Source organism: Pseudomyrmex gracilis, unplaced genomic scaffold, assembly GCF_002006095.1.
Source record: "Pseudomyrmex gracilis isolate BER0280 unplaced genomic scaffold, ASM200609v1 scaffold_373, whole genome shotgun sequence".
Classification (NCBI taxonomy): domain Eukaryota; kingdom Metazoa; phylum Arthropoda; class Insecta; order Hymenoptera; family Formicidae; genus Pseudomyrmex; species Pseudomyrmex gracilis.
In genome coordinates this window covers 1-24,637 of record NW_018020957.1, presented here as the reverse complement: position 1 = coordinate 24,637, position 24,637 = coordinate 1, and the positions used below count along the sequence as shown (strand labels likewise).

Below are 24,637 nucleotides of genomic sequence, written 5' to 3'. Positions count from 1 at the left end.
CTGGTTTGTGAAAAATTAAAAAACGGAGGCTTGTAGCTCATTTGCGTAGAACAAAGAGACATTACTCTCGTTGACGACGAACGATGTCAACGATTTCTTCTTCTTAACTATCGATATTTGATCTCGTACCGACATCTGCATGTCGCGCGGATAATCTTCAGCGACCGTCTTCTTGGAACGCGAGCAAGACGACGCAAATAGATTAATCACGTTCTTATATACAGAGTGACGCAGAAACACACGTGTAATGAATTAGTTTATTAACATGGTAAAATTAGACAAGATCCGCATACAACGGCGAAAATGCTGCATTGTTTTGAAATAATACAATTAAATGTAAAATATTTAATGTAAAAAAATCTTTACTGTAGAAATTTATAAAATTGGAGAGAATTAAATTGCGCTTTCTCGCGTGATCTTTTGTTGTCCAAGTCACGCTTCCGGTTCTTCCAAAAATGTCATCGCAATTAACGAAGTCTCCTGGCTTCGCGCTCGGATTCCAACAGCGTCAGGATGTCTCCCTCGCGAACCGGACCCTTTACGTTTCTGATGAGCTGTCGATTCTGCTCGTTCAGGAACTCCACTTTTACTTGCGTGCACTGTCCCTGAGATCCGGTTCGGCCGAGGACCTTCACCACTCTCGCGCGAACTATGGGCTTCTCCATGCTTCACGGATTTCTGCAATTCACTCACATAGTTAAGGTTTAAAAACACATTATCGATATGCATATATATGTTCACGTATCGGATATTTTATTGATACCGTTTTCGCGCATGCGAAGGTCCAACACTTTCGTCCACCGCAACACTGAATCGGCGCCGGTCGCTTTGGTCCACACTTGGGGATCAAGTGACATTTTGATTGTGTTCCAAGTGAAGAGAACGCGCGCCAAATAAGGATACTCAAAGAAAGTCCTCTAAGAAAATTGCGAGGACAATTTAAGACACTTTGTGCGCATCTCTCAAGAAAGAAATACGAGAAAGTGTCTTAAGTTTATGCGTTGCTTGAACTTATTCGATATCGTGCGAAGTTTTCTTGTTTAGTGATAAAATGTAGCGGCACAACACCGGCGTGTCTCTCAAACGCTTAAAAATAGAACTGGTCTCCATTGGCCGCGCGGGTGGTCACGTGCCTTTCTCGGTTTCAAATTTTGCGCGATTTTCGTTGCAAAATTCTCAGTCTCGCGCGCTCAACAATGTTGTCGATTAAACTATTGCAGAGGATCGAGAAATTCATCATATCATCATTTATTTGTGCTTTATTACGAAATTGTAACGTTTCTCTGCTAAAACTGAGATACGAAGATTACAATGTAAGTTTTCGATTTGTTCGAAGCGTCGATGGTGTTTCTTATCGCGCGCGCAAAAAAAAAACAAACTTTTGTTTCGAAGAAATAAAATTTTTCCGTACATTCGCGCGCGCGCGCGTGCCATACACATACACACATAGTCACACGACATTTGCATATTCTCCTCCGTTTATATAAAAATTATAGTACTTGAAAAAGAATGTCGCAGAGAGATCACGTATATGTGTGGTCTGACGTACGTGGCACGTCAAGCACGCGCGCGCGCGCGCGCGTGTGTGTGTGTGTGTGTACGCGCGTTATTATACACATGATGTGATTTTCTACAAGCGATTAATTGCAAATTTTTCTGTGCTGCGCACACGTCTGCGAAGCGTTTTTTCGCGCGCTCGCTCGCAAAGTTTTTGAACACGCAGTGCGCACGTATTTTTAGGTAACGCACAAAACAAATGATTTTTTTTTACGAAAATACATTAAAACGCAACTTAAAAAATATTCAATCTTAAATCCGATAAACTCGAAACACCTACGTATGAAAGACACATTTAACGATCGATCGGGGAGTATCGATTAGTTATATCAAAAATATCATCACCACAAAACCAAAATTCGACGCGTTTTTATTAACTATGTATTAAGTATGCCATTCAACTTAAATCCTATAAGTATTTTTACCGCGTCAGGTGTGTGATAATCTTGACAAAAGTCAACGTAAACAAAGTAATGAAACAACTACGAGCTACGAGTGTAATAAAACTGCTAGTACGAACAAAAAAAAATACTGGTTTCTCCGTCACTTATTTGGATAACAATCGCCGCACAATGGCGAAGAAAACGTATCTGGTACCAACAAACACGCGGGTTGGTGCGCGGGTCTTAACGGAAAATATTGCGAGCTACCGATGCGATGGATGAGATGTAAAATTGACTTTCATGATTAGATTCTATTACCTCGCAGTGTTTTTTCCTATCGCTACAATTCATTTACTGATGTAGAGAAAACAATCGGGACATGGTTCCTGTCGTTATTATTTATACATCATCTCTATTTTTGTCTCTTACGTACTCTTATCACGCGCACGACAGCTCCGCATCTGATATCTCTCTCGACTTGTAAAAAAAAGAAAAAAAACAACTCTCCGCTTTCTTCACGAGATCAAATTTGTAATTGCTTCTCTCGTATGATTTGCATTTGTTTTTGTTACACGTCGATTTACAGCCGCGTAACAATATTACAACATCAGCATTATTAGTTGAACATTTAAATCGATTCCGTTGAGTCTCTCACTCATCTCGTCAGTCGTTAAAATGATAATCCGCAGAATGTAATATCGCGCGTGTAGGCCGCAGAAAGAAATTTGTATTTATAAAAACTCCGTTCGAGTTAAATCACATTACATTCCGTCAGAACGCACACAGACGCACTCTCTTGTCTATTTTTTCCTCTCTCTCTCTTTCTCTCTCTCTCTCTCTCTCTCTCTCTCTCTCTCTCGGTCTTGTTTTTTTTTTTTTTTATACACACGCAGCTTTATACAGTTTTTCTCTTTTCTCGTCGTTTTTAATAGTCGTCGTGTGTAAATTTACATACTATAATATAAGTGTAACGATATTTTACGTAGACTCGCACTTAGAAAGCAACGCCCAGGCAGCTAGTGATTGGTCAAGTGTGAGCTTTTTACAATAAAACGCTTCTTTCTTTCTCTCCTTCTCCTTCTCCCTCCCCCGAGACCCTCCTCTTTTTTTCGTTACCGTAACTACAGAGAAATATACAAACGCCGCCGAACGTACTTACACCGATATTTGTTATTAAGAAACATCTGGGGAGAGATTTTGTGCATGATTATGTTGTGGAGACGCGTCAAATGCGCTTTTTGTTTTGTTAATTAAAACCGCGTCGCGTTTTTATTCCAGCAGCCAGGAAAAACGCTGCTTGCGAACAAGCGTGTAACTTTCTTTGTTTCTTTTTTTTCCGCGAATTGCTCGTTTCGTTCGCGTGGGAAACGTCATTATTGCGAAGTGAGTAATTTTAACACACGCGGTTTCTTCACGTGACCGAAATAATCTAAATTCGCGAATCGCGCGTAACGATTCTCTCTCTCTCTCTTTTCCTCTTTTTTTTGCCTACCTACTTATAAAAACCTCTAAATTTTGTCGCGCTCGCGAGTTGAAGGGGACACGAGTGAGACTCTTTCTCCCCCTCCGGCAAGTTCGTAAATCGGCTATAAAGTCGCTGATATAATTTTGCAGCACACCGACGAGAAAGTGTGTTGCCGTGTGTTGAGCGATCCCATCTATTGTTCGACGCGCGATCGAAAGTGGTTCGACACAACCTTTGTGTATGTGTGTGTGTGTGTGTGTGTGAGTTTCTGCGTGCTATTTGCGCCTACCTAGTCGATCTATGTAAAACCTATTTGTCTCTCGAACCACAAAACTCTTCCGAGATTTCCTTTCGCGCGGTAACTTTCTCGTTTCTTTTTCTTACACTCTCGAACTAACGAACTAACGATCGTCGTTTTCTGCCAAACGGCAGAAAAATCATTCGGTTGATTTCGTTTGGTACCGTACAAGCTATCATCGCTATATATAACTATGATATATAATAGTACTCAAAGCACCCTTCGAATTGTTGTTGCAACGCTACGTCTCAGTATTATGGAATTGATAGAAAATATAATTAAAGGCGGACGAAAAAAAAATAAAAATAAAAAAAATCTCGCGCGGGAAAAACGACCTAAGTCACGTGTGTGTGAAATTTTTTCGCAAACGATCGGTTTTTGACGACTTCAGCGGTAATTAAAATCTCTCTCTCGCGCGCGCGCACGGAGAACGCGCGAGCGTCGTTTTCGCTTTCGTCAGTGTATTTTCATCTCTCACTCTCGGCGGATTCGTTAGCTGGCGTCAAATCGCGGCATTTTTTCTGCTTGTGTCATTAAGACCGAAGATCAGAAATCTCGTCGAAACATATCGTCTTTTTCATTATAATTTGGTCGTGTCACACGTTTCGAGAAAAGTGTTGTCGACATTATCGGATTCAATGTCGGGAGATTCCTCGAAAAATTGCAACGTGGTCTCGATTATTGTCTGTCCCGGACCGATATGTTGGCTGCGCGGGATTTTGTTTTATTTTATTTTTTTTGTTTTTAGTTTTTTTTGTTGTGTGTGTTTTAACGAAGCGATCGCAGCTTGAGCCTCAGCATGAAGTAGACGATCACTCTAAGACCGAGCAGGAAGGCGAGCAGGGCGACGACGTCCACCCAGTAGTCCGCGTTCTGCATGGACATGTCCTCGAGGAACTTCTTCGGATTCTTGTAGTGGCAGTAATCCTTGGGACATTTGAGCTTCGCCCGGTTGTGGCCGTACGCGGAGATCATCGCGCCCTCGAAGCCGTACCTCATGTAACTCACGTACGAGAGGAACTTGAGGTATTTGGGAATGGCGTCGAAGTTGATGAAGAAGCCGGAGAACAGAACGATCGGCACCGAGAGCACGGGTCCGCTGAACACTCCGGTCTGCGGCGAGAACAGAGAATCGGAGAAGATTATTAATTTGCTCTCGATATAATCAGCCAAGATCGATCTCACGTGAATTGCGTGATTACCTCTATGTTCATCGCTGCTCCTATCAGCAGACCGATAGATTGTGCGACTAATGATGTCAGAACGCATACGTTTAAGTACATAAAAAAGCGGTTGGTCTCCAATGGTTGCGATGTAAGGAAGTACACGATTATCACGTAGGCTGTGGAGTATATTATCTGCAACAATTAAATTTAATTGAATCCGCGTGAGTCGCCAACCACCGAACTCGCTCGAACGACCGAGCCGGTCGATTAATCGGTACGGTGCACGATAACATGGTACTCACCTGAAACGGCACGTCCGTTAACGTTCTCGCGAGATAAAAAGATTTCAACGAGTACCAGTAATTGAGGTGTTCTCTCACAAAGACCGACATTTCCATTGGAACTGCGGAAAAAAAGAAAAAATATTAGAATAATAACATCTCGATTCTCGCAAAATCTACGAGGCAGCACGCGAATTGCTTACATGTCAATATGGTAGGCATCATCGCGGTGAACATGAGAAACATCACCGTGAAGCAGACGCAGCCGGCGTTACTCCTCATCTCCGAGGCGTCGTCGCCCATGTCGTAATAAAGCGCGCCGATCAGCAGCCCGACGATTATGTGCGAAATCAATCTCACTTTGGTCAGTGTCTGACGAGGGGTGAAAAAGAAAAGTCAGTTATCTCAAAGAAATGAAATTATCTCTCGCGCTTGCATTTTTTCTATCGCTTCGATTCAACTCTTCTAGAAACGAACTCTCACCATATCTCGCATCTGCGACAGAAAGGTTCTCTTGAGCAGTATCCAGAACTGCAGCAACCCGTTTGTCGGGAAGCCGACCTCCTGCTCTATACTCTCCGCGCTGTCCAGCAGCGACGTTGTGCAGGAAACCGGTATGGTGATCATCGTCGTAGCGCTGGCCGACGTCTTGGCGACTCCGTTCGGTATCAAAGCGGCGGCCTCCGACTTGGTTTGGTCCTGCGGCGATTCCTTGGCGATGTCGTTCGAGACCGCGTTCTGCGACGCGGCGATGGCCGCCTGGTGATGCTGGTAATTGTTGCACTTGCCGTTGTTCACGGCCATCACGAGCTTGTGAACACACTCGCCGTGCTCCCCGCAAGCCACCTCCATCACTGCACAGAACAAGGTTTTGTTGACACATTTAAATTCATTTCGCGTGAGATAATTTTCAAGATCGCATTGACGTAAAGTCGACAATCGAGTGTGTCAGTCAAGCGTGATCGTAAAAGTACTTGCCGTAATCCGCCGGGTTGTGGTAACTCGGACACTCGAGGCCCATCGACGACAGGAAGGGCACCAGACCGCCGACGTTGCCTTGATATATGCACTGGCCCTCGGCAAGCAGATAGAGATGATCGAACATCTCGAACAGTCGCGCGCTCGGTTGGTGAATTGTGCAGATAATCGTCCTTCCTGTAATCCCGCCACATAAGCGACTTCGTGTTCAAACAAAGATTCTCTGGAAGATCGTTTGTTGTCGCGAAATTTATTTATACCTCCTCTGCTCAGGGATTTGAGCAAACTCAGACACTGGAAACAGGAAGAACTGTCCAAGCCGGAGGTCGGTTCGTCGAAAAACATGACCGGCGGATTGTTGACGAGTTCCAGCGCTATCGACAGCCTCTTTCTCTGCCCGCCGCTGAGACTCTGGGCTTGCGTATTGCTGGCCTCGCGCAGACCGAGCGTCTCGATGATCTCCTCGATCTGCATTTTTCAAGAAACCAGCTCGTAAAACACATCTGGATTGTGTTCTCTTAGAAATTCTCGAGGAAAAAGTGAGAGAGAGAGAGAGAGAGAGAGAGAGAGAGAGAGAGATGCAATTTATATCTCGTACCACTTCTTTCTTAGCAGTTGCGCTCATGTCCTTCCCCAACTTGAGATTCGCCGAGACGGTCATCGCTTCGTAAACGGTCAGGTGCGGCAGCAGCCGATCGTCCTGCATAATATAGCAGGACATCTTTCGAAACTTTCTGAGATTTCTGTCCTTGCCGTTTATCAGCACCGAGCCGCTCAGATGAGACGTTCTGAGAACATCACGAGAAGGCGATTGAGGCGCGCGCTTCCCACTCTTCTATTTTTATCGCGATTATTTCTTTATTTTTTTTTAGTATTATACGCGTGTTGTTTTACTCACTTGTATCCCGCTAAAACGTTCATGAGCGTGCTTTTGCCGGCGCCCGACGGTCCCATAATAGCCGTCAGCTCGCTAGATCTGAACTTTCCGTTCACGCATTTCAAGATGGTTTTGTATCCTACAACGTAAACGAGGAAAAAATCGAGAGGTTCAGTATGAGACAGAAATATTTGACGTGGTCGAACATTTATTTGTCAATTAGGTCGCTGCGAATTCATCGGATACTTGTTTTTTTTTTTAAATTATACGTCGTGTGGATTATAAAATAGATTCTTTATTACGGAAAAAACACGAAGACGCTATTTTCCCATTGCGTCAATATTAAAACGTATGTCGCGACGATACGAGCGTTGTTTTATAAAAGGAACCATAAATGTTACAATTCTGGCGCGGTTGATTGCCAAAATTCTCACGACAAATCTTGCCAAATTCGCCGGAGATCAGAGGAGATCAAATATTCGTTACAAAACTTCTGGCTGACCCCTTTAACACCGGTGCAGTCGCACCGACGCATCTGCGCCGAAACGGGTGGGAACCTGCAGCGGCAGCCGCGTGCATTTCTATCGATTTTTTTACTTAGGTTGTTAACACACGTTGACAAACGGTCAAAAGCCTACACGAACCGGAAGAGGTTTCTTCGCAAGGTGTCGATTCGCCACTCCAACCCTCTTTCCCGACACCGTCACTTTGACGTGTTGAATTATCTACGTGTCTCTGATCAGCGGCGACGATGAAAATCAACGCGCTGACAAACATTTTTGCGCTTTTCCAGCTTTCTTCTTGAAAAAAAAAAAAAGATAAAAATCTCGCCGATAAAATCATCGCGGCTTAAAACAACAACGACTTGATAATCCGGCGCGACATAACAAACGGGAATAGATCCTTTCATCCGGAACGTGAGACGACGATTTTTTTTCCGAAACCTACCCCTCTTTCTGCCCTCGGACACGCTGTAGGCCAGGTTCTTGAACTCTACGTCGACCGGCGGCCTCTTCGGCAAATGGGTCAGCGACACCGCCGGCCTTTTGTTGCTCTGTCCGGGACTTGCGCTACTGTGGTTCGGCACCTTTCTGGCGAGAACACCGCCGGTGCACATCGCGGCGCCGTTTGACGTGGCGTCTTTGCAGCTGCAGTGCAGGTTGTTCTGCGAGCCACTGTAAAGAAAAACAGACAATTACGTTTCTCCGTCAATTACACGCAAACTAAACTTTGACTAACAAACAATTCAACAAAGATAATATTTTGAAAAAAAAAGAATTAAGAAAACAAGCTTTAAATATTACATATTAAAAAATAAAATAGACCTAAAAGCTTTAGATTGGCTGAAGATGATCAGAACAAATGATTGAAACGTCTCAAAGTGTTTTTTTTTTTTTTTTAACTTTTAATTTCAATTAAATTTCATTAACCAACGATGGACCGCGGCTTTTACGTTTATTTCAATTTTTAATATTTCCACAAAATCCTTTGTTCTCCCATCAAACGTTTTGATCTCGTTGCCGCCTCCACTTTGCACGCGTACAAAATTAAACCGAATGCAGATTTATACGTTGTGCGTGCGTTAAAATGGCAAGGTTGCGCGTCGATTTATCCGTGGAGCAAAGTGGGTTTCCGTGCAAATGAGAAACGCTTTTTCCCGAAAATGAATTCGCGATTATAATCCGCTAAACGCGATTTGTAAACCGGATTGAGAAAGAAAAAAGAAAAAAGAACAATGACGGTCGTGTAACAAACACACCCGCGACTACTCGTCATTTTAATGTGGCAATTCGCAGTCGGTACGTAAGCGCCATCAAATTCTGTTAATTAATCCTCTGGTGCTGAATAAGTAACGAGAAACCAACACGGCCTTCGGGCGTATGTGTAAACGTTTTATTGAACGACGTGAAAACGGATTCGAATCTCGCGTCGAGATTATTCCGCAACGCGGAATATTTAGTTCACCGTGCGTAACGTTAATCAAAGTTTAATTATTTGTTGCGCGCGCGTGACGAACACTCGAGACGAGAAATTAACGAAGAATCCTTGTGTCCCGCATCTCTTCGCGACACGTGTCGTCGCGCAAGCGCGTCCTATAATATTGTAATATTTGTGTTACAAATCTCGCGCGCTATGGTTTTGATCGCGATTTTGCGCGTAGCGTTTTTTTCGCAATTTATTCGATTAGGACTCGCATTGTGTTTCGTATGTTAATTTTTTTAATGTTAATTTTTTCATTGCTGTAGGCGCCTGTGTGCGCTCAACTGACGCTAGAAGCGCTTAAGGGCGTTCGATATTTATTTTAGTAAGTATTCATATATTTTTATACTGATGTAATTTGGTGTCTCGACAACTTTTATACTTTCTGCAGAACTTTTATACTTTGCGCGCCAGCGAAAAGTTCCGCCGCAACGAGAAAGGGTTAACCTTCTATAATCCGACTTCTTTTAGTGAGTATAAAAAATTTATAGAACATAAAACCAAGCAAAATATCAACCTTTAGATATAAATTAACAAATTTACATTTTTCAAAGATCTTATTTTTTTGTGACAATTGCGATAAACAATCTCTATCTTAGAATATCGATATATGTGACGTCAAAGTTACACAGCGTTACAGAGAGTTAAAGAGAATAACAAAGAACAGCGCGGCATAGAAGTAGTTTGGTTGTTTTTGCCGCGTACTTTGGCGTACAGTCGCACTAAATTCGCCGCCGTCGAAAAGCACATCTTCTGCGAGCGATTCTCAGAACGACTTCGAGTTCTCCGTATTCTCATCATCTCGCTCATCATCTCTCATTGACCGTCGTCATTTCTCTTGTTAGTCTAAAAAAAGTGGTCGAATAGAATTCAAGTCGCTGAGCGAATTCCGAGGAAAATGCGAACGTTTTAACATATCGCTCCGTAAAAATCGTCGGACGGTACTCAGGTGTAATTTGTTCGCGCGCGATGTATTGTCGAATAATAAAAATAATATCACATATATCTCACGGACTCTTTTTCGATCGATTGCCGCGTGTTTCTTTGCACGAGAGAGAGTCGCCAAGTTTGACACAAATGTCTTCCGCCAAGTTTTATCGCTCACACAAGTCGCTCCTCTTCGCGCTATGTCTATCGATTTCTCACGACGCGCGAGACTTAATACTTAAACTATTCGTGAAACTTTAAAATACTATTCAGCATCTACCGCGTCGCGTTCACGCCGTGTCGTGATAATAAAAATGTCCGGACTCGCTCGCGCGTATGTACAAGCTGAATCGCGTCGTTTGCGCGCGATTACAAAGGAAAAGAATATTCCACAAGTTGCTTTTTCACGCGAATGCAAAACTGTGCAACGAGATTTTATTCTACTTTTATAAAAAAAAAAAAAAAATGTTTCTTGAGCGCGCGAGAGAAGCCCCTTGTGCGTCGTCGATCTATGCTGCGTTGCACAAGAAAGGAAGCGATCCTTCCATTCACTCGCGGCTGACAATGAGTCAAAGAAGTTCCGAAGAAAAGGACACGTGCTGTCCGGTGCGTTACCGGTGCGTTCGCACTCGGATGACTCGGTCCCCTCAAAGAAAACGGAAGCCGAAACGGGCCGCGATATGCCGACGCATTGTTTCTTGATGAGGAAGTTTTTTCCGAATCAAATGAGACTCGCACACTGTGCGCGCGCGACAACAAGGAAATCTCGTGTCACGTTCTTCGATATGACGAGTTTTCTCAAGTTTTTGGAAAACGTTCGATCTCGGAGCCTACGAGAAAAGGTCAAAAACCTTGACCGTGATTGTTCGCGCGGACCTTGAAATTAGTATCGATTAATATCGATTGTCATTCCGCACGTAGTTTCTCGACGTATAAAAGTTTCTCGATACGCGGAATAATATCGTCGCCGCGCCTCTCTGTCTCTTTCCTTTACGAACTTTCGATCGCTCACCGAGTGAAATTTAAATAAAGTCAGTTATGAATCGCATTGATTCTATATTGCTTTCTTTCGGAGCTACAAGGTTTCCCAGATAGAATTTCTCTCACATCTACATTTTCTTTTGTTCCGTAACTTTTACATCGAAAGATCTGCGTATGCGGTATTTATATTTCTTTGTTTTTTTTTTGTTCTTTTTCTTTTATTTTATTGACAAGCAGTAGCAACGCTTCTCTCACCCGTGAACCGCATTGTTGAGACTGTCCAAATGCAAAGAAGGTGGCGGTGATTTGATCGTCACTTGATGACTGCTCCCGCCTGCCGGGATAAATTGCACCTGTTCGTCGCCGCTGTATTTGGACGTGCCGCTCAGACCGAGAGTCTTCAGATCAGCCATCATCCGACAATACTGGAACACACACGGGACGTTAAATACAACAACAATTCCACAGTTTTTTTTCAAATTATCAATTTCTTTCTCAAATATCGCATGCGACATTGGTTTCTAACTCTGAGAGAAGTAACAAGGCTAATAATTGAAAAAAGAATCACGCGCCGGGTGATACGTGCGAAATGCGTTTAAAATGTAAATTAATTTATACACATTATAAATAAATAAATTAATTCGATTTAATTTTTCATACGCGTTTGGTTCGCGCACATCTCGCATGCAGAAATAATCCCTAGCTTTACCTCTCTCCCGCGAGAAAATTTAATTTGAATAAATCATTGCGACACGCAAAAAATCCTGACAAGGAGAGTCCACGAACTTTTTTCTCGCTCTTCTCTGCGGAATAACGAATTATTATTATTATTATTATTTTTTTTTTTTTTTTTTTTTTTTTTTTTTTTTTATTGCGCGCGCTGAACTTTATTCCGAGCTAGTAGAGCTCGAAGAAGAAGGCTCGGGGAAAACGTTAAGCAGCCTAATTAAGTGATCTGGAACCGAGTGCGGTACCGGGAATTTCATTGGGGCATTTCTTTGCGCAATTAAAGTAACGCCTCTCTTGAATCTTTTCGCGTCGTCTGAGAAGAATCGCGCGTCCCCCATCAACGCGGCAACAACACTTCTTTCTGTTCATTCTCGTCTTATCTATACGTCCTACGCTAATTGTTAGTCAAACGCGGTCTGACGCATGGTGGTGACGTTGCGCCGCTCGCTCGGCGCATTATCATCGAGCGCATATATCGGAGTTTTATAAATCTCGACGACTTTTCTCAACCGTACGTATCAATCGAAACTATTTTTGTGGAGACGAATAAACAAAGATGAGAAACCGAGAGGTTTCAATTATTTAAGAGAACCGGATTAAGAAGAACGGTCTTTAGGGAGTTTTTGTCTATCGATTCGACGACGGTTTATTTTTCACGCCACGTATAAATTCCATACATTGCAGTGCATCGGAGAAATCATCATACGTTATTTTTGCAACCTACAACACACCGGCGGCGTTAGAGTTTTATTTCGACGACGATTTTTTGCAAGTTTTTTCCTCTAGAGAATTTCTCACAAATGACGAAAAGTATTTCATTAATGTTTCGTTAATGGTTTTTTTTTCTTTTTTTTTTTAATTACACACATTCGTCGAACGCGAGTGCGCCGCTTCGCGGGTGTGATCATCATTCGCGCGGTGCAACTTTACGTACACGCGGTGCATTACATAGTAAACACGTTGCAGTGAGAGCCGTTGATCAACAAAAGACGTAATACGTGGCGGCGTTTAATGCGTTTTTTGCGCGCGCGCGCGAACGTAATGCGCGAGATACAATATCGAAACTGATATTGAAAAAAAAAAAACAAATCGCGCTTCTTTCCGCGCTTTGTTAGATGCACAAAATCGGACGGATAGTGGTAAAAATATCTTATCTCGCGTTGTTATCGCGCGATGTTGCGTGCAATACGAAGTTTCGAAGTTCTTTCTTTCTCTTTCTCTCTCTCTCTCTCTTGGCGAACGGACGAAAATAAACGGCGGCTAAAAATTCTTATCAACGCTTTTGTGCGCGAATTATCAATGCAAATCGAGAAAACGATATTGCGCGCAACACACTCACCGACGAATGTTTGCACCGGAAGCAACGGAGTTGCTCTCAAGCGATGCGGGCAAAATGCGCGCGTGACATCGTTTTGCTCCTGATACACATATAATACAATTGACGTGCGCACGTCATCATTCGCGTCAACATTACTGCAATTAATTTTGGAGTAAAAAGCGAGAAACGAACGACTATATAAACGTGTGTATGTGTGTCGAAAACGAAGAAGAAATCTGATGCGCGATTCGCCGCTTGCGTCATCATCATTGTTGGCGACAAATGTACAACTTTGAAAAATACGGATTTCTTCTCGGGAGAGGAAATAAGTAAGAGAGAGAGAGAGAAATGCGCGATCGTAATGTCAGTATTATTTGGGACGTTTCTCTCGTCTCGAGAAGAAGACACCGTTCCTGCATCGCGAACTTCGCTCTTGATTCTCCCGATGAAAACGGATAGTGCGGGACGTCGCGCTCAATCTGTAATTGCCGCTCACAACAAAAAAAAAGAGCGAAAGATACAATCAAAAATAAAAATTGAAAGATGTGTGTAAGGGAGAAAAAAGGGATAAAACTAAAATTTGCTAAGTTTAAAAACCTCGCAGTCGGAAAAAAAGGGAACTGCGATTTTGCGCGTGAATATCCGAACGAGGATCGAGGCTTGTGACACGTCGTATAATTTCTAATACGTCTTTTACACACACACACACACACACACACATAGAATTCGCGCGCGCGCGCGCGAGTGGGATGCGATTCTCGCGCGTTTTTTTCGCGCGCGCGAGGGAAGCGCGAGAATCGAAGAGATCGATTTTTGAGGCGCTGTAGTGTGCGCCGTCAGTTATTCACCCACCACGCCCGCGCCGGCTCTTCTTGTTTTTCCGGGGCGTGCACGTGTCTGGAATTACGTCGCGTGTGCGTGATACATGACGGCGAGGCGGATGCATTTTGCACACACCTATGCAACGACACATTGCTGTGGCCGCACAGCTGTGTCAGCAACCCATCCTTTTTTTGGCCAGATAATCGAAAGAGAAAAAGAGAGAGAAAGAGAGCAAAGGATCTCCGTTTTATCATTCGGAACGATCGACGTTCCAGAATCTCGCGGTCGGTCGCCGCCGGGACGATTGTTCTTTTGTTTGCGCAGCTAAACGTCCCGATCGGACCGGAGGCGATAGACGCTTGTCGTTGTGTCGTTCCGGGGCTCTCTTTAATTAAATCCTCTGCTCGCAACAGAATCAATTCTGCAAGTCTGATAAGGTGCTCGCCGCCGGTAAAGTGCGTATATATATGTGTGTGTGTGTGTACGTACGAAAGAAAAAACGAGAGAGATTCTCTCGTTTAGCCGCGGAAACGCCGCTGACAAATTGTGAGACACATTGTGAGATAACGGGGGGACACATTTGGACGGATTCTCCTAATGAGCTTAAGCGTCTTTAAAAGTCATGTCTCGCGTATCAAAATCAAATGACAAATGTTCTTTCTCTCCCGGACTTACTCGCCGGCGACTTGTTTGTCGCAATAAAACTTCAACTGACCTGGTAAGAGGTACTGTGTTTTTGTTGTCTCTTAAATAACGTTAGTTAACACAATGTTGCGTTAATGACTTTGTTAATGACTTTGCCAATTTCTCGACAACAACGTGGAAGACGAGGATTTTAATTTGCGTGTGACTTGCACTCGTTTTCCCGCCGATAGAGAGAGAGAGAGAGAGAGAGATTTCAATTTGTACTTTGTACATTGTGTCGTTTATTGTGGAGATGTTTAAGCGCGTTATTGTGAATTTTATAAAAATACGAGCTCATCATCGGCAATTGTCTCAAATGAGCTTGATAGCGTCGACGATTCCGATGGTTAACAAATGACAAATGTGTGTCAATCTTTCTCGATTTATTGCACGTGCTCGATACAATCGGACTTATTACACGTCTTGTTGTTGCTGATCGAGACGTCGTCTCGTTGAGTGCCGTATCAATTTTGCCACTTATTAAACAGCTCGCGAGCGCGTCGCGATTTCGAGTTTAGAAAAGCGCTTATTCATTGCGTTCGTTCTACGTACGTGAAAAAAAAATATATATCGTGCGAACAAATTGCTTTTACGAGGCTTTCTCGTTTTATGTTTAGAAAACAACAAATTTATCAACATTTTTCTACTTAAAAATTAAACGTTTCTATTTTCTCGACGATATATTTCATTTGGAAACATTGCAATTACAGCAATCGCTCGAAACGTTTCGACCGTCTTCTTCAAAATTGATATGTTGCAGTTATATTTGATATACAGTTTTAAACAAAAAAATATTTGTAGCAATATATTGGAGCTTTTCGTGTTTTACACGTTTAGTTAACGATTCTATTGTCGTTTGCTGTGTTGTACACAAAGCAAACAAAAATATTGCTTGCTTCTTTGCTTACGCGCCCTCGGTGAAAGACTAAAATCTTAAATCTTAACGAACGTAATATACTAACAATAATAATTTAATTTTTTATGACAAATAATTTTGTAATAAAACGCGCTGTAATTGTATTGTAAAAATCTCTCAGCATAAACAACAGCGCACTTTCTCTCGTGTAACGATAAAAAAAAAGATAACGCCGCGGCGGCGGGCGCATCTGCGTGAAAGTTCCGCGGTGATACAAATGATTACACCGCGGGAATAAAATGAAAGAGATGCGCGCAGCCCAATGTAATTGCGTTATCGACAGTTGCGCGTTGTTGGTAACAACAGTCTTTGATCCTCGCCGGAGTGTGTGTACGCGGTCGCGTGATGTTATTCGTAATCCCGAATTCATTCAAGACGCGAATGTTGCGTGCGAAGTCGCGAATTCTCTTGTTCGATCGCTCGCTCGCGCTAAAATTGCACCGCGCGCGCACGACAACGTAACGTTTAATCGCGTATTCGTCGAATTGCATCGCGCGTTTTCTGTAACAAGACAGACCTATATCTCTCTACGGACGTAAAAGCGTCCGGAAAAGTGACATGTTGATGACCGCGGGGGACCGAAGTTGTATATATGCGCTTACTATCACCGTGCAAGATCAGTTCATTTCGTCGTTCGGGGGCACACAAATGTGACGACATTTCATTCCACACGTCACGTTACTAACCTTGCGTTAATCTTACGATAATGCACTGCCAATTAAGAATATAATTTATATTAAATATAAATATTTATAAACAAATAAGTATAAATATATTTTAAAAAATTATTTGTATTTGTAAATATTAAAATATTACAAAATATTTATTATATTAGATATGATATAAAACTTGTATAGATATAATTTGTATAAATATAATTACCGAGCGTGTCAATATAGAAATCTGTTGTGTGTATTTTTTAACACACAAGGTAACTTCACTTGTCGTAATTTTTAGTTAATAAATAACACAAATTACACACGGTCCGATCTTCGTCAGTTCGGAGTTCGGTTCACTGTGCGTTGAAACAAGTTCGATATTAATTAAATATAATTAAAGAGAATCGGCAACAACCTCTGTCGCGTTATCAAATAAACTCGTCGTTAAATAATTATCCCTCGCAGTTAATAAATAATAACACAAATTATTACATGGACCCCCTCATCTGGTCCGGAGTTCGGGTTCACGGAGGTTCGCAACTTACTTCTCTTTTGGAACGAAGTGGGTTCAATTAGCGTCGCGACGTCCGAACTCATACCACGGCGATGACGTTCCTCATCTTCCCCTGTATCAAACACTTTCGAGAGATAGGGAGAGAGACGTGTGTGTGTGTGTGTCAAAATGATCGCGGGATTGCACTGGCTTGCTCTGCTGAATTCTGATTCACTGAACCAAGGATACGTTACGCGATTCCACCCCGCGCATCGACTTCCTACGTTGTCGGGAACACACCACCGCTTTCAACGTTTCAGATTCGGGACTCGCTCATCAACACGAACTCACGTCGTAAAAGGAAAATCCGATCGATGCGTCGTGCGAACGACGCGTGCACACGCACCACCAGGTGATCTCTCCCCTGGAGATCGGAGATCAGGTCAGGCTGAACGTAACCGAGCGGATCCGCGCTGCTACTGACAAGGGAGAGCGCCGTCACACTACTGCGATCAGCTGTCGAGTTATGTACCTCTTACTCCGAGCCGCCGACGATGACAGCGAGCGAGCCAAGCTCGAGAGTGGTGAGGTCCAGGGACGACGCGAGCGACGGTGAATTCACAGATCCTCTATTTCATTGTTTGTCGAGTGTCGTGTACAAGAAACAAATAAATTCGAGAACCGAGAAATAATAGATAATGATAGATTGTAAATTTTTATTGAATTAAGTATTTTATTTATTATACACATAGTAAGTATGTTATGTTTTATATTACACAGTCGTGATTTTTATATATAAAATTAGTTCACATAATCGCCTAAATGACTGGTGTGTTCAATGTTGTTTAAGTTGCTACAAAATGTTTGTAATTATTAACAAGACACGCGGAGAGGAAAACAAACTACATATGTGTCTGTTGGTTTCTTTTTATATTAGTGAAGTGTCTCGTTGGTTTTGCGTCTCATGCTTACTTCAAAGTCAAGGATTCTGATTTTCCTCGTTCTAATTTCTATTGTAACGCATTCGCGGCGAATAAAAATGAACTTCAGACGACGTTGAACGAGTGTGTCGTGGTTAACTCATTTATAGAAGTAACTATTGCACGAGCGTCGAGCGCGTTCAACAAATTAATTATGCGCGTACGGGAGAAGTGTGGAAATTATGTGTAGCTGTACTACAAGGATCAATCTTCGTTACGAGAGCAGTGTCGAAGATCCGATGTACTTTCAAGGATTACGCGCGACATATATAATTTCTCGTAACGCTACACGCTGCATCATTGTTTTTCACATCCACACGAAATTCCGTGCGCGCGCCAAGGAAACCTAAAGAACGTGACTAAAAAGATTCCTGTAACGCAGTTCCTTGTAATTGTGATGATTCAGGATAGTGACACGCGGCTTGCGCGGATTTCCACCGCTTGCTTGCAATAAAATAATTGTAACTTGTGCATGGTGGAGAGGAAAATCACCGAGTGTTCGTGTCGTCAGCTCTTGAAAAACAATGATATAATTTATACATTTTTTTTCATACATTTCTTAACGCAAAACTCTAGCTTTATGTGTCAACATCATTTAACTTTGTCTTTGATAAAAAAAAAAAAAGAAATCAAGTGGCTATATTGCACAGAGAACGACCGTTTTTTTCGCGGTGGAAACTTTTCGAGAATTTTGTACAGGGTGCCGTGCGCTCGTCGCACACTGTTGACTCTCTCGCGCATGCACGACAAAGCCACGGCACAGCATACAGTCGGGATTTCCGCGGACGTTCGCTCGAATAGCGGCCTTACGAACGGTACCTCTAGGAGAGCGCGCGAGCGCGGAACGGCGCGATAGAAAACAGAGGTAACTACGTAATATCTCTCTCTCGCGCGCAAGAGAGAGAGAGAGAGAGAGAAGAGAACACGTCGGAGAAAGGAGAATGAGCTCCCACATGCCGCGGGTCGATACTCTGGCACCGGCTCGCCCTCGTGCTCTTGCTCGGTGCATTTGCACCGACGCGAGTGCGTCCGCACCGAGTCGGCAAAACCAAAGGCTATTCGCCTGGCGAACCTGAGACAACGGGAGCGACAGGAGAATCCGAGTTTCGTATGCGAGTGAGCGAAAGACGAAGCAAGCGGGATGAGAAAATTCGCATGAGGACAGTCGCACTTAGAGCAAATGAAGGATCGAAGATTTAGATTTCGCCGTGACGCAAGTGTCACGTTCCGTGTCATTCATTTTCTTCTCGTCGTCTGTCACTTTCGGAAAAGTATATACTGAGAAAAGTGTATATTGGTTGAGTGAAAGAGGATTTTTCTCGCGACCGAGAAAAATGGATCGAGTAATTTGACTGAAAATGGTTTCGGTGTATTCTGCGCAACAGCGAATGAAAACAATGGGAGGACTACTTGGTAGATTGGAGAAAATCGTTTTACTTGGCTCATAAAATTACTTGGTCCATTTTTCTATCAAAAAACTTTTAGTCGCTCAATATTTCGCGTAGCGCACATTTGACAACAATCAATTCAGGGATGCACAAGTTGTCTGTCTTCGCATCTTATTGTTATTTATATAAAAAAATAGGAAACTTTTTTTATTAGCAAAAATATTTACAGTTGAGAAGAATCGCGAGAAAGTTGAAGTCGTTGATCTTTCTCGCCTCGCCGTTTAATGGCTGAAAATTGATGCTCTCGATTTGTAGTCGCTTGTTAACGTTTCTAGGAAAACTGAGAAATGGACTTCGTTCCCGAGCGAGGTCTTTCGACTCGCTTGTTCATTCAATTCCGCGTTACTCTTGTCGTGTAATTTATTATCCGTACGAGTCTTTTGGACTTTCGAACGTTTTGCGATCGATCGCCGCGCGGGATCGTCTGCTATTTTATCCTCCTTCCGGCAAACTTCGCACTTGTGCGAACTTGAGAACAACATCAAGTTCTCTTGCTCCTGTCAACCTTTGCATTCGATAGTGCCGCGACGCCGCGTTGTCCGGCGATGATGACATTCTGCATAAAAAAATCGTCACTCGACAACACGTCGATTTTTCCGATCGAAAAAAAAACGACAAATCCGTCGAAATGAAATCCGCGCTAACGAGAGATGACAATCGGAGCGACGACGTGTAGATTTTTGAAATGCGATTTGCGTCATTTTTCTCGGTTTAAAAGTTCTCTGGGTCTTCTTTTTCAAACGATCTGATACGATTATTATTCCTGAAATTTTTTTTTTGTTCGGAACTGAAAGAAAGAACGCGCTCCGTGTGGAAAAAAGTGAGGCGCGTGCACATCGCGAATAGAAAGTTTCCTAGTCGGTCTAAGCCGATTTCTTGAATTGCTCGTTAAGAGGATTTCCCCGTTAAGTCGCCCGAAAATTTATTTCGTGCCCGATTAGAAGAAGCATCGCGACATTTCACGAACGAACGAATAAAGGTGTTTCACGGAATTTCCTAATCGGAATGCAAACGTATCGGATCTTCTGAGAGGAACTGGCGCCGCGGAATTCCTTGTTTCTTTGAGAGGAACTTCGCAAATGTGCGTGAAATACGAGAGATCGAAGTTCACATCGCTCAGTGTTTCATACTCGTCGTCCGGTTTCCGTCGTGCTTGTCAGTCATTTCTCCCGGTACGCGAGCACCGGGGCGACGATAGAAATTCGCGTTTTTTTGCGATGACTTTATGACCAACGACCTCGATCTGTCACGCGATTTGTTACGCTCGACTAAATCACGTCTTTGTTCTCGATGCGAATATCGTTACGTTCGTCATATCAATCGATACAAAGCTTTCGTTCGATGACGCGAGTTAGATCTGCGCTCGCCGAGAAAAACGAGAGGTTCCCCGCCGAAGAAAAACGCTGTTGTCGTAATTACGGAGGCGCGCTGCTAACCTTCGCGTAATCGAACCGCGTCCGCGTGTCTCGTGATCGACGATTCTATTATTAGAAGTCACTCGAAATAACAATTTCTCCGTCGAAATATGAGGAGGCTGCGGGTAACGCTCCGCGCTCGAAAATCCGACACACATCGCGCGCATACGATTGGAACGCTCGATGTTTTTCCGTCATTACTCCACCGGTCGGACTACCGGTTCGCGCGAAGGTTTCAATTTCACAAAGACTTCCCTTCGGGGGGATCGAAAAAACAGGAACCGCTTTGCACGACTTTTTATGCCGCTCCCTTTCCGGCTGGCGTCTATTTCAACGCTCTTGTCCTCGTTCTTCTTCGGCGTCGAATTACTAGTTGTTGCGGAATTTTTCCAAGAGGTAAACTCGCGAAGAATTTACTCTCTCTCTCTCTCTCTCTCTTTTCGCGAGCGAAGAAAATCAACCGTGTGGTTTTTTACTGTGTTCGATCGCGCGCGTATACGATTTACGTAAGGGGGGTTCATTCCCGGTGTTTTTGTGTTTTGTTTTACCGCTCTCAGTCACGCGAACTATCGATTGTCGAACAAGTCCCCTCTTCCCCAAAAGTGTTGTGCGATTTGATCTATAAACTTCGACAGGCGCGCTCTCGAGACGCAGCTAATGACGATCGTCACTTTTGAAAGTCTAAGAAGAGTAAAACAAAAAAAATACACGTGAGAGCGGTTTTGAGATTGTCAATTTTTCGCGGAGAATTCGACGCGAGATGCGAATTAAAAAATCCGTAAAATCTGACAATAGAATTAGAGAATTTGAATTGCTTTTGTTCTTAAAAGTTGAACTGAATTTACGCCAAATTAACATTAACAAACAAATTGGCACAAGAACCGTTGCAGTTAGTAGCGCGTATAAAATTTTTTAAATTAAATTCTGCAAATTCTGCAAATTCCGCAATTTTGTAATACTGAAAACGTATAACGAAAAAGTTACTTGGTTTGAATGTTGTAAAACATATAACACAAACTCTTGATTCGCGAGCTTTAGTAATCACTTCGCGTAGCATCCGGAGTTGGGAGCCATCTCTTCTGACTATCTGGAAAAGATATACCTGACCTGGCGGATAATGCGCCACGATCCCTGACAAGGCCGTGAGTCAGCTGTGGAGTGCGTTGCACGCCTTCGATTCAAACGCGCTCCGGGTACAGCCGCACTCGTCCTAACACTTGGATCAGGAGAATACGCGCTCTCTCTTTTCCGCTTCCACAAGTGGATACACAAAGAACCGAAGCGGCCTTGGCACAGCCTCCCTTCCTTTGCACGTTTTAGTCGTTGTTCTTACTGCGTTGCAATGTTGACAATTGTTCGAACATCTGTATCTGTCTCAACTTGAAAATAAAAAGAGAGAAAGAGGAAGAAGGAAAAAGACTGTACGCACAAGATGACGCAATCTACGTGATATGTTAAACACGTAATGTTATAATAACATATTGCTTAAATAAGTTGTAAAGTTGATCGCACACATACATTGTGACAAAATTTTAAAAAATATTTTACAGGAATTTTTTATGCGTATGATTTATGTTATGCGTATGTTTGATTTTATGCATAACAATAACGCATGATTAGTACTGTGTATGTGAGCTCTTATCTGTGGGATTACTATTACTACTACTGCCATCAGATGTGAATTTTACTTACTCGACACGAACAGTGCATTAGCAACACCATACGGTACACGCGCACTTCAGCCTTGTGAGTTAATCATCTCTCGACAAAGAAAACCAGTTTTTAAAAATAATGTAATTTTTCTATCGTAAAGAAACAGGACTTGTAAGTAGATTCTTGTTATCTGCCGCTATCGCTAATATTATCTTTCTCGATAGAGCGTTTATTTTATTATATATGTATGTTACAAATTTGTCATTCAGTTGGACGAATAATAATAATACTAGAACATTAATAATTATTTTTTCAAGTAAGGAAACATACCGATAGGAAGATCAAAAGGTTTGTCGTTCCTGTCGGCAGATGGTAGCTCGTTACTTGAATGGCAATTGCCACACCCCGATAGCAAAACGTGCAATTGCACGCGAAGGCACACCGTGCAGTCACGGCGTGCGTTCACAGTGGCATCTCTGTGCAATCACTGCATGGAAAACGCCATCATAACCGCACAGAGAGCGCACGTGGTGAATCACAGCGCCGTGCCCGCACTGCGATGAAAATGCACCGTAACCGCCGTGGCATGTGTTGTGAACGGCCGCGTTCAACACAACAATTAGTGAGTTGTCTTGTCACCACTTGACGTTAATTTGTTTTGTTTTATAAGTATAAGAGCCAATTACGTTCGATTACTACAAAGCAGCTTATTCTAGTGAACAAAGGTATTGTACCGAAAGTGGGAAAAGTGACCAATAATAAAATAAGTGAAAAATATCATTACTAACTGTGTTTTACAGGTGGTATGTTTTGGCGACGTTATTCTCATTGTGGCAGTTGACTCAGGTAAAAGACATACAAAATATCACCAATAAATTTAAGTTTAAAGTGTATAAAAAATAGTTATTGGTAAAAAAATGTGTATTTTATAAAAATTTTTTATTTTTCAAAATAGATGATTTTCTAAATTTTTAAAATGTCGATCAGGCGACTTATGACAATGTGGTAAATATTATTTTTATTTTTCATATTTAATAAAAATTGATTGTATCAAAGTCTCTTCTTCATATGATATAATAATATTATTTACAGGTCAATTACTTCATCTATTTAGGTGGTATAAATCCCGTGGATTTTGCAGGACATTATTTTACATGTGCCTTTACTAGCGATATAGATATTTTATCTCATGTCACGTGGCTGGGTACAATTTATACGCTTTAAAAGGAACTCGCTTCGCCGAAGCATGTAAAGGTCACGTCTTTAAAAATGTTTTTTCACAGATGCAATGGCTAGAAATCGTGACTACTGTCGACCAACTAATATCGAGNTTGCTGAAGCAATGACTTGCGCTCTTAAAAGTTCAAAANAGAGGCNACNAAAACGTCAATTANTCGCGGATTTGAACAACCGACATCAGATCAGCAATCAGATAATCGACAACGTTGAAGAGAAAGACNGTCAAGTTCGTAGATGTCATGTGAAAAAAAGCAATCTCTGCCAGAGTTCACAGAATATCGCCAGAGTCAGTTGCTACCTTTCAAAGCACTGATGTAAGTTTAAGCATTTGTAAACTACATTAATTGTCATTTTGTCAACATATGAAAAAGTAAAAAAATCTGAAAAGTTTATATGGCTGCAATAATACAAAAAACATCAAGTTTGTCTTATCACTCGTCAAGTTTCAGCAAAACAAAAAACAAAACTTGTTTATCTGGCGTAATGCCAGACGTTCATTGTGTTGCCTATTATAATAAAATTACATGGAATTATAATTTACACTTTTTTTATTCAGGCTTCAGAAGATATTGAAAAAAATTCAGAGGTCGACAAGCAGGACAAGGACAAGCATTCGGATTATGATTTTATGTTGCCTATTATCTATTACAATAAAATTCCATTGAATTATAATTTACAGTTTTTTAATTCAGGCTTTGAAACATATTGAAGAAAATTCAGAGGTCGACGAGCAGGACAAGCATTCGGACTATGATCTCGAACCGTACGAGAAGTCAGTGATTGAGGAAAACCACTTAGAACAAGAGATTTTTAAGAGAGAAGAAACAAATTATGAGGAAGAAGACATTAATTATATTTTAACGCAGTCCGATCTCGAAAGAATCGACACATTGTCGACATACAAGGTATTATAACATATGTCATTATAATTCCTCAGTGTAGCAACAGATTGTTTAATATTTTTTTTTGTTATGTTTCACTAAACATAGCAAAACCATGAATCTGTCTAGGGAATTAATTATTCTTTCTTATAAATATTCCTTTTCCTGTCTTTTATATATCCTTACATATAATTCTTAGATAAGAATATATTTAATTATGATTGTTTTCATTACAGAAACAAAGAAAGAATTAAAATCGGTAACAACTATTATTTTTTTCTTTGTATCAGGGAATCTTTTGCAGGGATGTCGGAATATAATTAATGATTTTATTTTTATATGAAATTTATATATTTTTTACTTATATTTTATTTAAGAAATTTTAACTTACATATTTTAACTGCGATATATTTTATGACGTTTATAGTGTTTTCACTGTATGAACACTGATAAGCAATATTATGTCAACTCACATCGGTGTGAGTACAGATGCGAAGATTTTTGAAG

At 41.9% G+C, this 24,637-nt stretch overlaps 2 protein-coding genes and 1 long non-coding RNA gene across 7 annotated transcripts; 1 reads left to right on the top strand and 2 right to left on the bottom strand.

The window, feature by feature from the left end:
• Window positions 1–239: 239 nt before the first annotated feature.
• Window positions 240–1,087, bottom strand: LOC109860368 (40S ribosomal protein S28-like). Its single transcript, XM_020439395.1, has 2 exons — window positions 764–1,087; window positions 240–678 (listed from the first exon to the last, which is right to left on the bottom strand). Exon 2 carries the CDS (start codon window positions 663–665, stop codon window positions 468–470), a length of 198 nt encoding a protein of 65 aa, XP_020294984.1. The 5' UTR covers window positions 666–678; window positions 764–1,087; the 3' UTR covers window positions 240–467.
• Window positions 1,088–2,821: 1,734 nt separating this feature from the next.
• Window positions 2,822–17,079, bottom strand: LOC109860366 (ATP-binding cassette sub-family G member 4). Of its 3 annotated transcripts, none has more exons than XM_020439387.1 (12): window positions 16,567–17,079; window positions 11,149–11,318; window positions 7,954–8,180; window positions 7,027–7,144; window positions 6,727–6,916; window positions 6,389–6,596; window positions 6,129–6,305; window positions 5,634–6,004; window positions 5,354–5,522; window positions 5,172–5,272; window positions 4,906–5,061; window positions 2,822–4,816 (listed from the first exon to the last, which is right to left on the bottom strand). In XM_020439387.1, the coding sequence occupies exons 2-12, from the start codon at window positions 11,307–11,309 to the stop codon at window positions 4,472–4,474; spliced, it is 2,223 nt and encodes a 740-aa protein (XP_020294976.1). In that variant the 5' UTR covers window positions 11,310–11,318; window positions 16,567–17,079; the 3' UTR covers window positions 2,822–4,471. The 3 variants fall into 3 exon arrangements, with proteins under 3 accessions (XP_020294976.1, XP_020294977.1, XP_020294978.1); XM_020439388.1 differs by having other exon boundaries at window positions 16,866–17,079; XM_020439389.1 differs by lacking the exon at window positions 16,567–17,079 and adding an exon at window positions 16,245–16,553.
• Window positions 17,080–22,389: 5,310 nt separating this feature from the next.
• On the top strand, window positions 22,390–23,935 carry LOC109860365. 3 transcript variants are annotated; one of them, XR_002250816.1, is made up of 5 exons: window positions 22,390–22,735; window positions 22,811–22,856; window positions 22,966–23,015; window positions 23,103–23,214; window positions 23,294–23,935. It is a non-coding gene; the product is annotated as an uncharacterized LOC109860365 (long non-coding RNA). The 3 variants fall into 3 exon arrangements; XR_002250817.1 differs by having other exon boundaries at window positions 22,404–22,735; window positions 23,103–23,563; window positions 23,806–23,935; XR_002250815.1 differs by having other exon boundaries at window positions 22,437–22,735; window positions 23,103–23,935.
• Window positions 23,936–24,637: the final 702 nt, after the last annotated feature.

Excerpts from the sequence above, each read along its gene's own strand:
- LOC109860368 (XM_020439395.1), bottom strand. The coding sequence starts at position 665 with ATGGAGAAGCCCATAGTTCGCGCGAGAGTGGTGAAGGTCCTCGGCCGA.
- LOC109860366 (XM_020439387.1), bottom strand. The coding sequence starts at position 11,309 with ATGATGGCTGATCTGAAGACTCTCGGTCTGAGCGGCACGTCCAAATAC. Across the intron at positions 6,917-7,026 it reads AACGTTTTAGCGGGATACAA|AACGTCTCATCTGAGCGGCT; the intron begins GTGAGTAAAACA and ends TGATGTTCTCAG. Across the intron at positions 6,306-6,388 it reads CAAATCCCTGAGCAGAGGAG|GAAGGACGATTATCTGCACA; the intron begins GTATAAATAAAT and ends GCGGGATTACAG.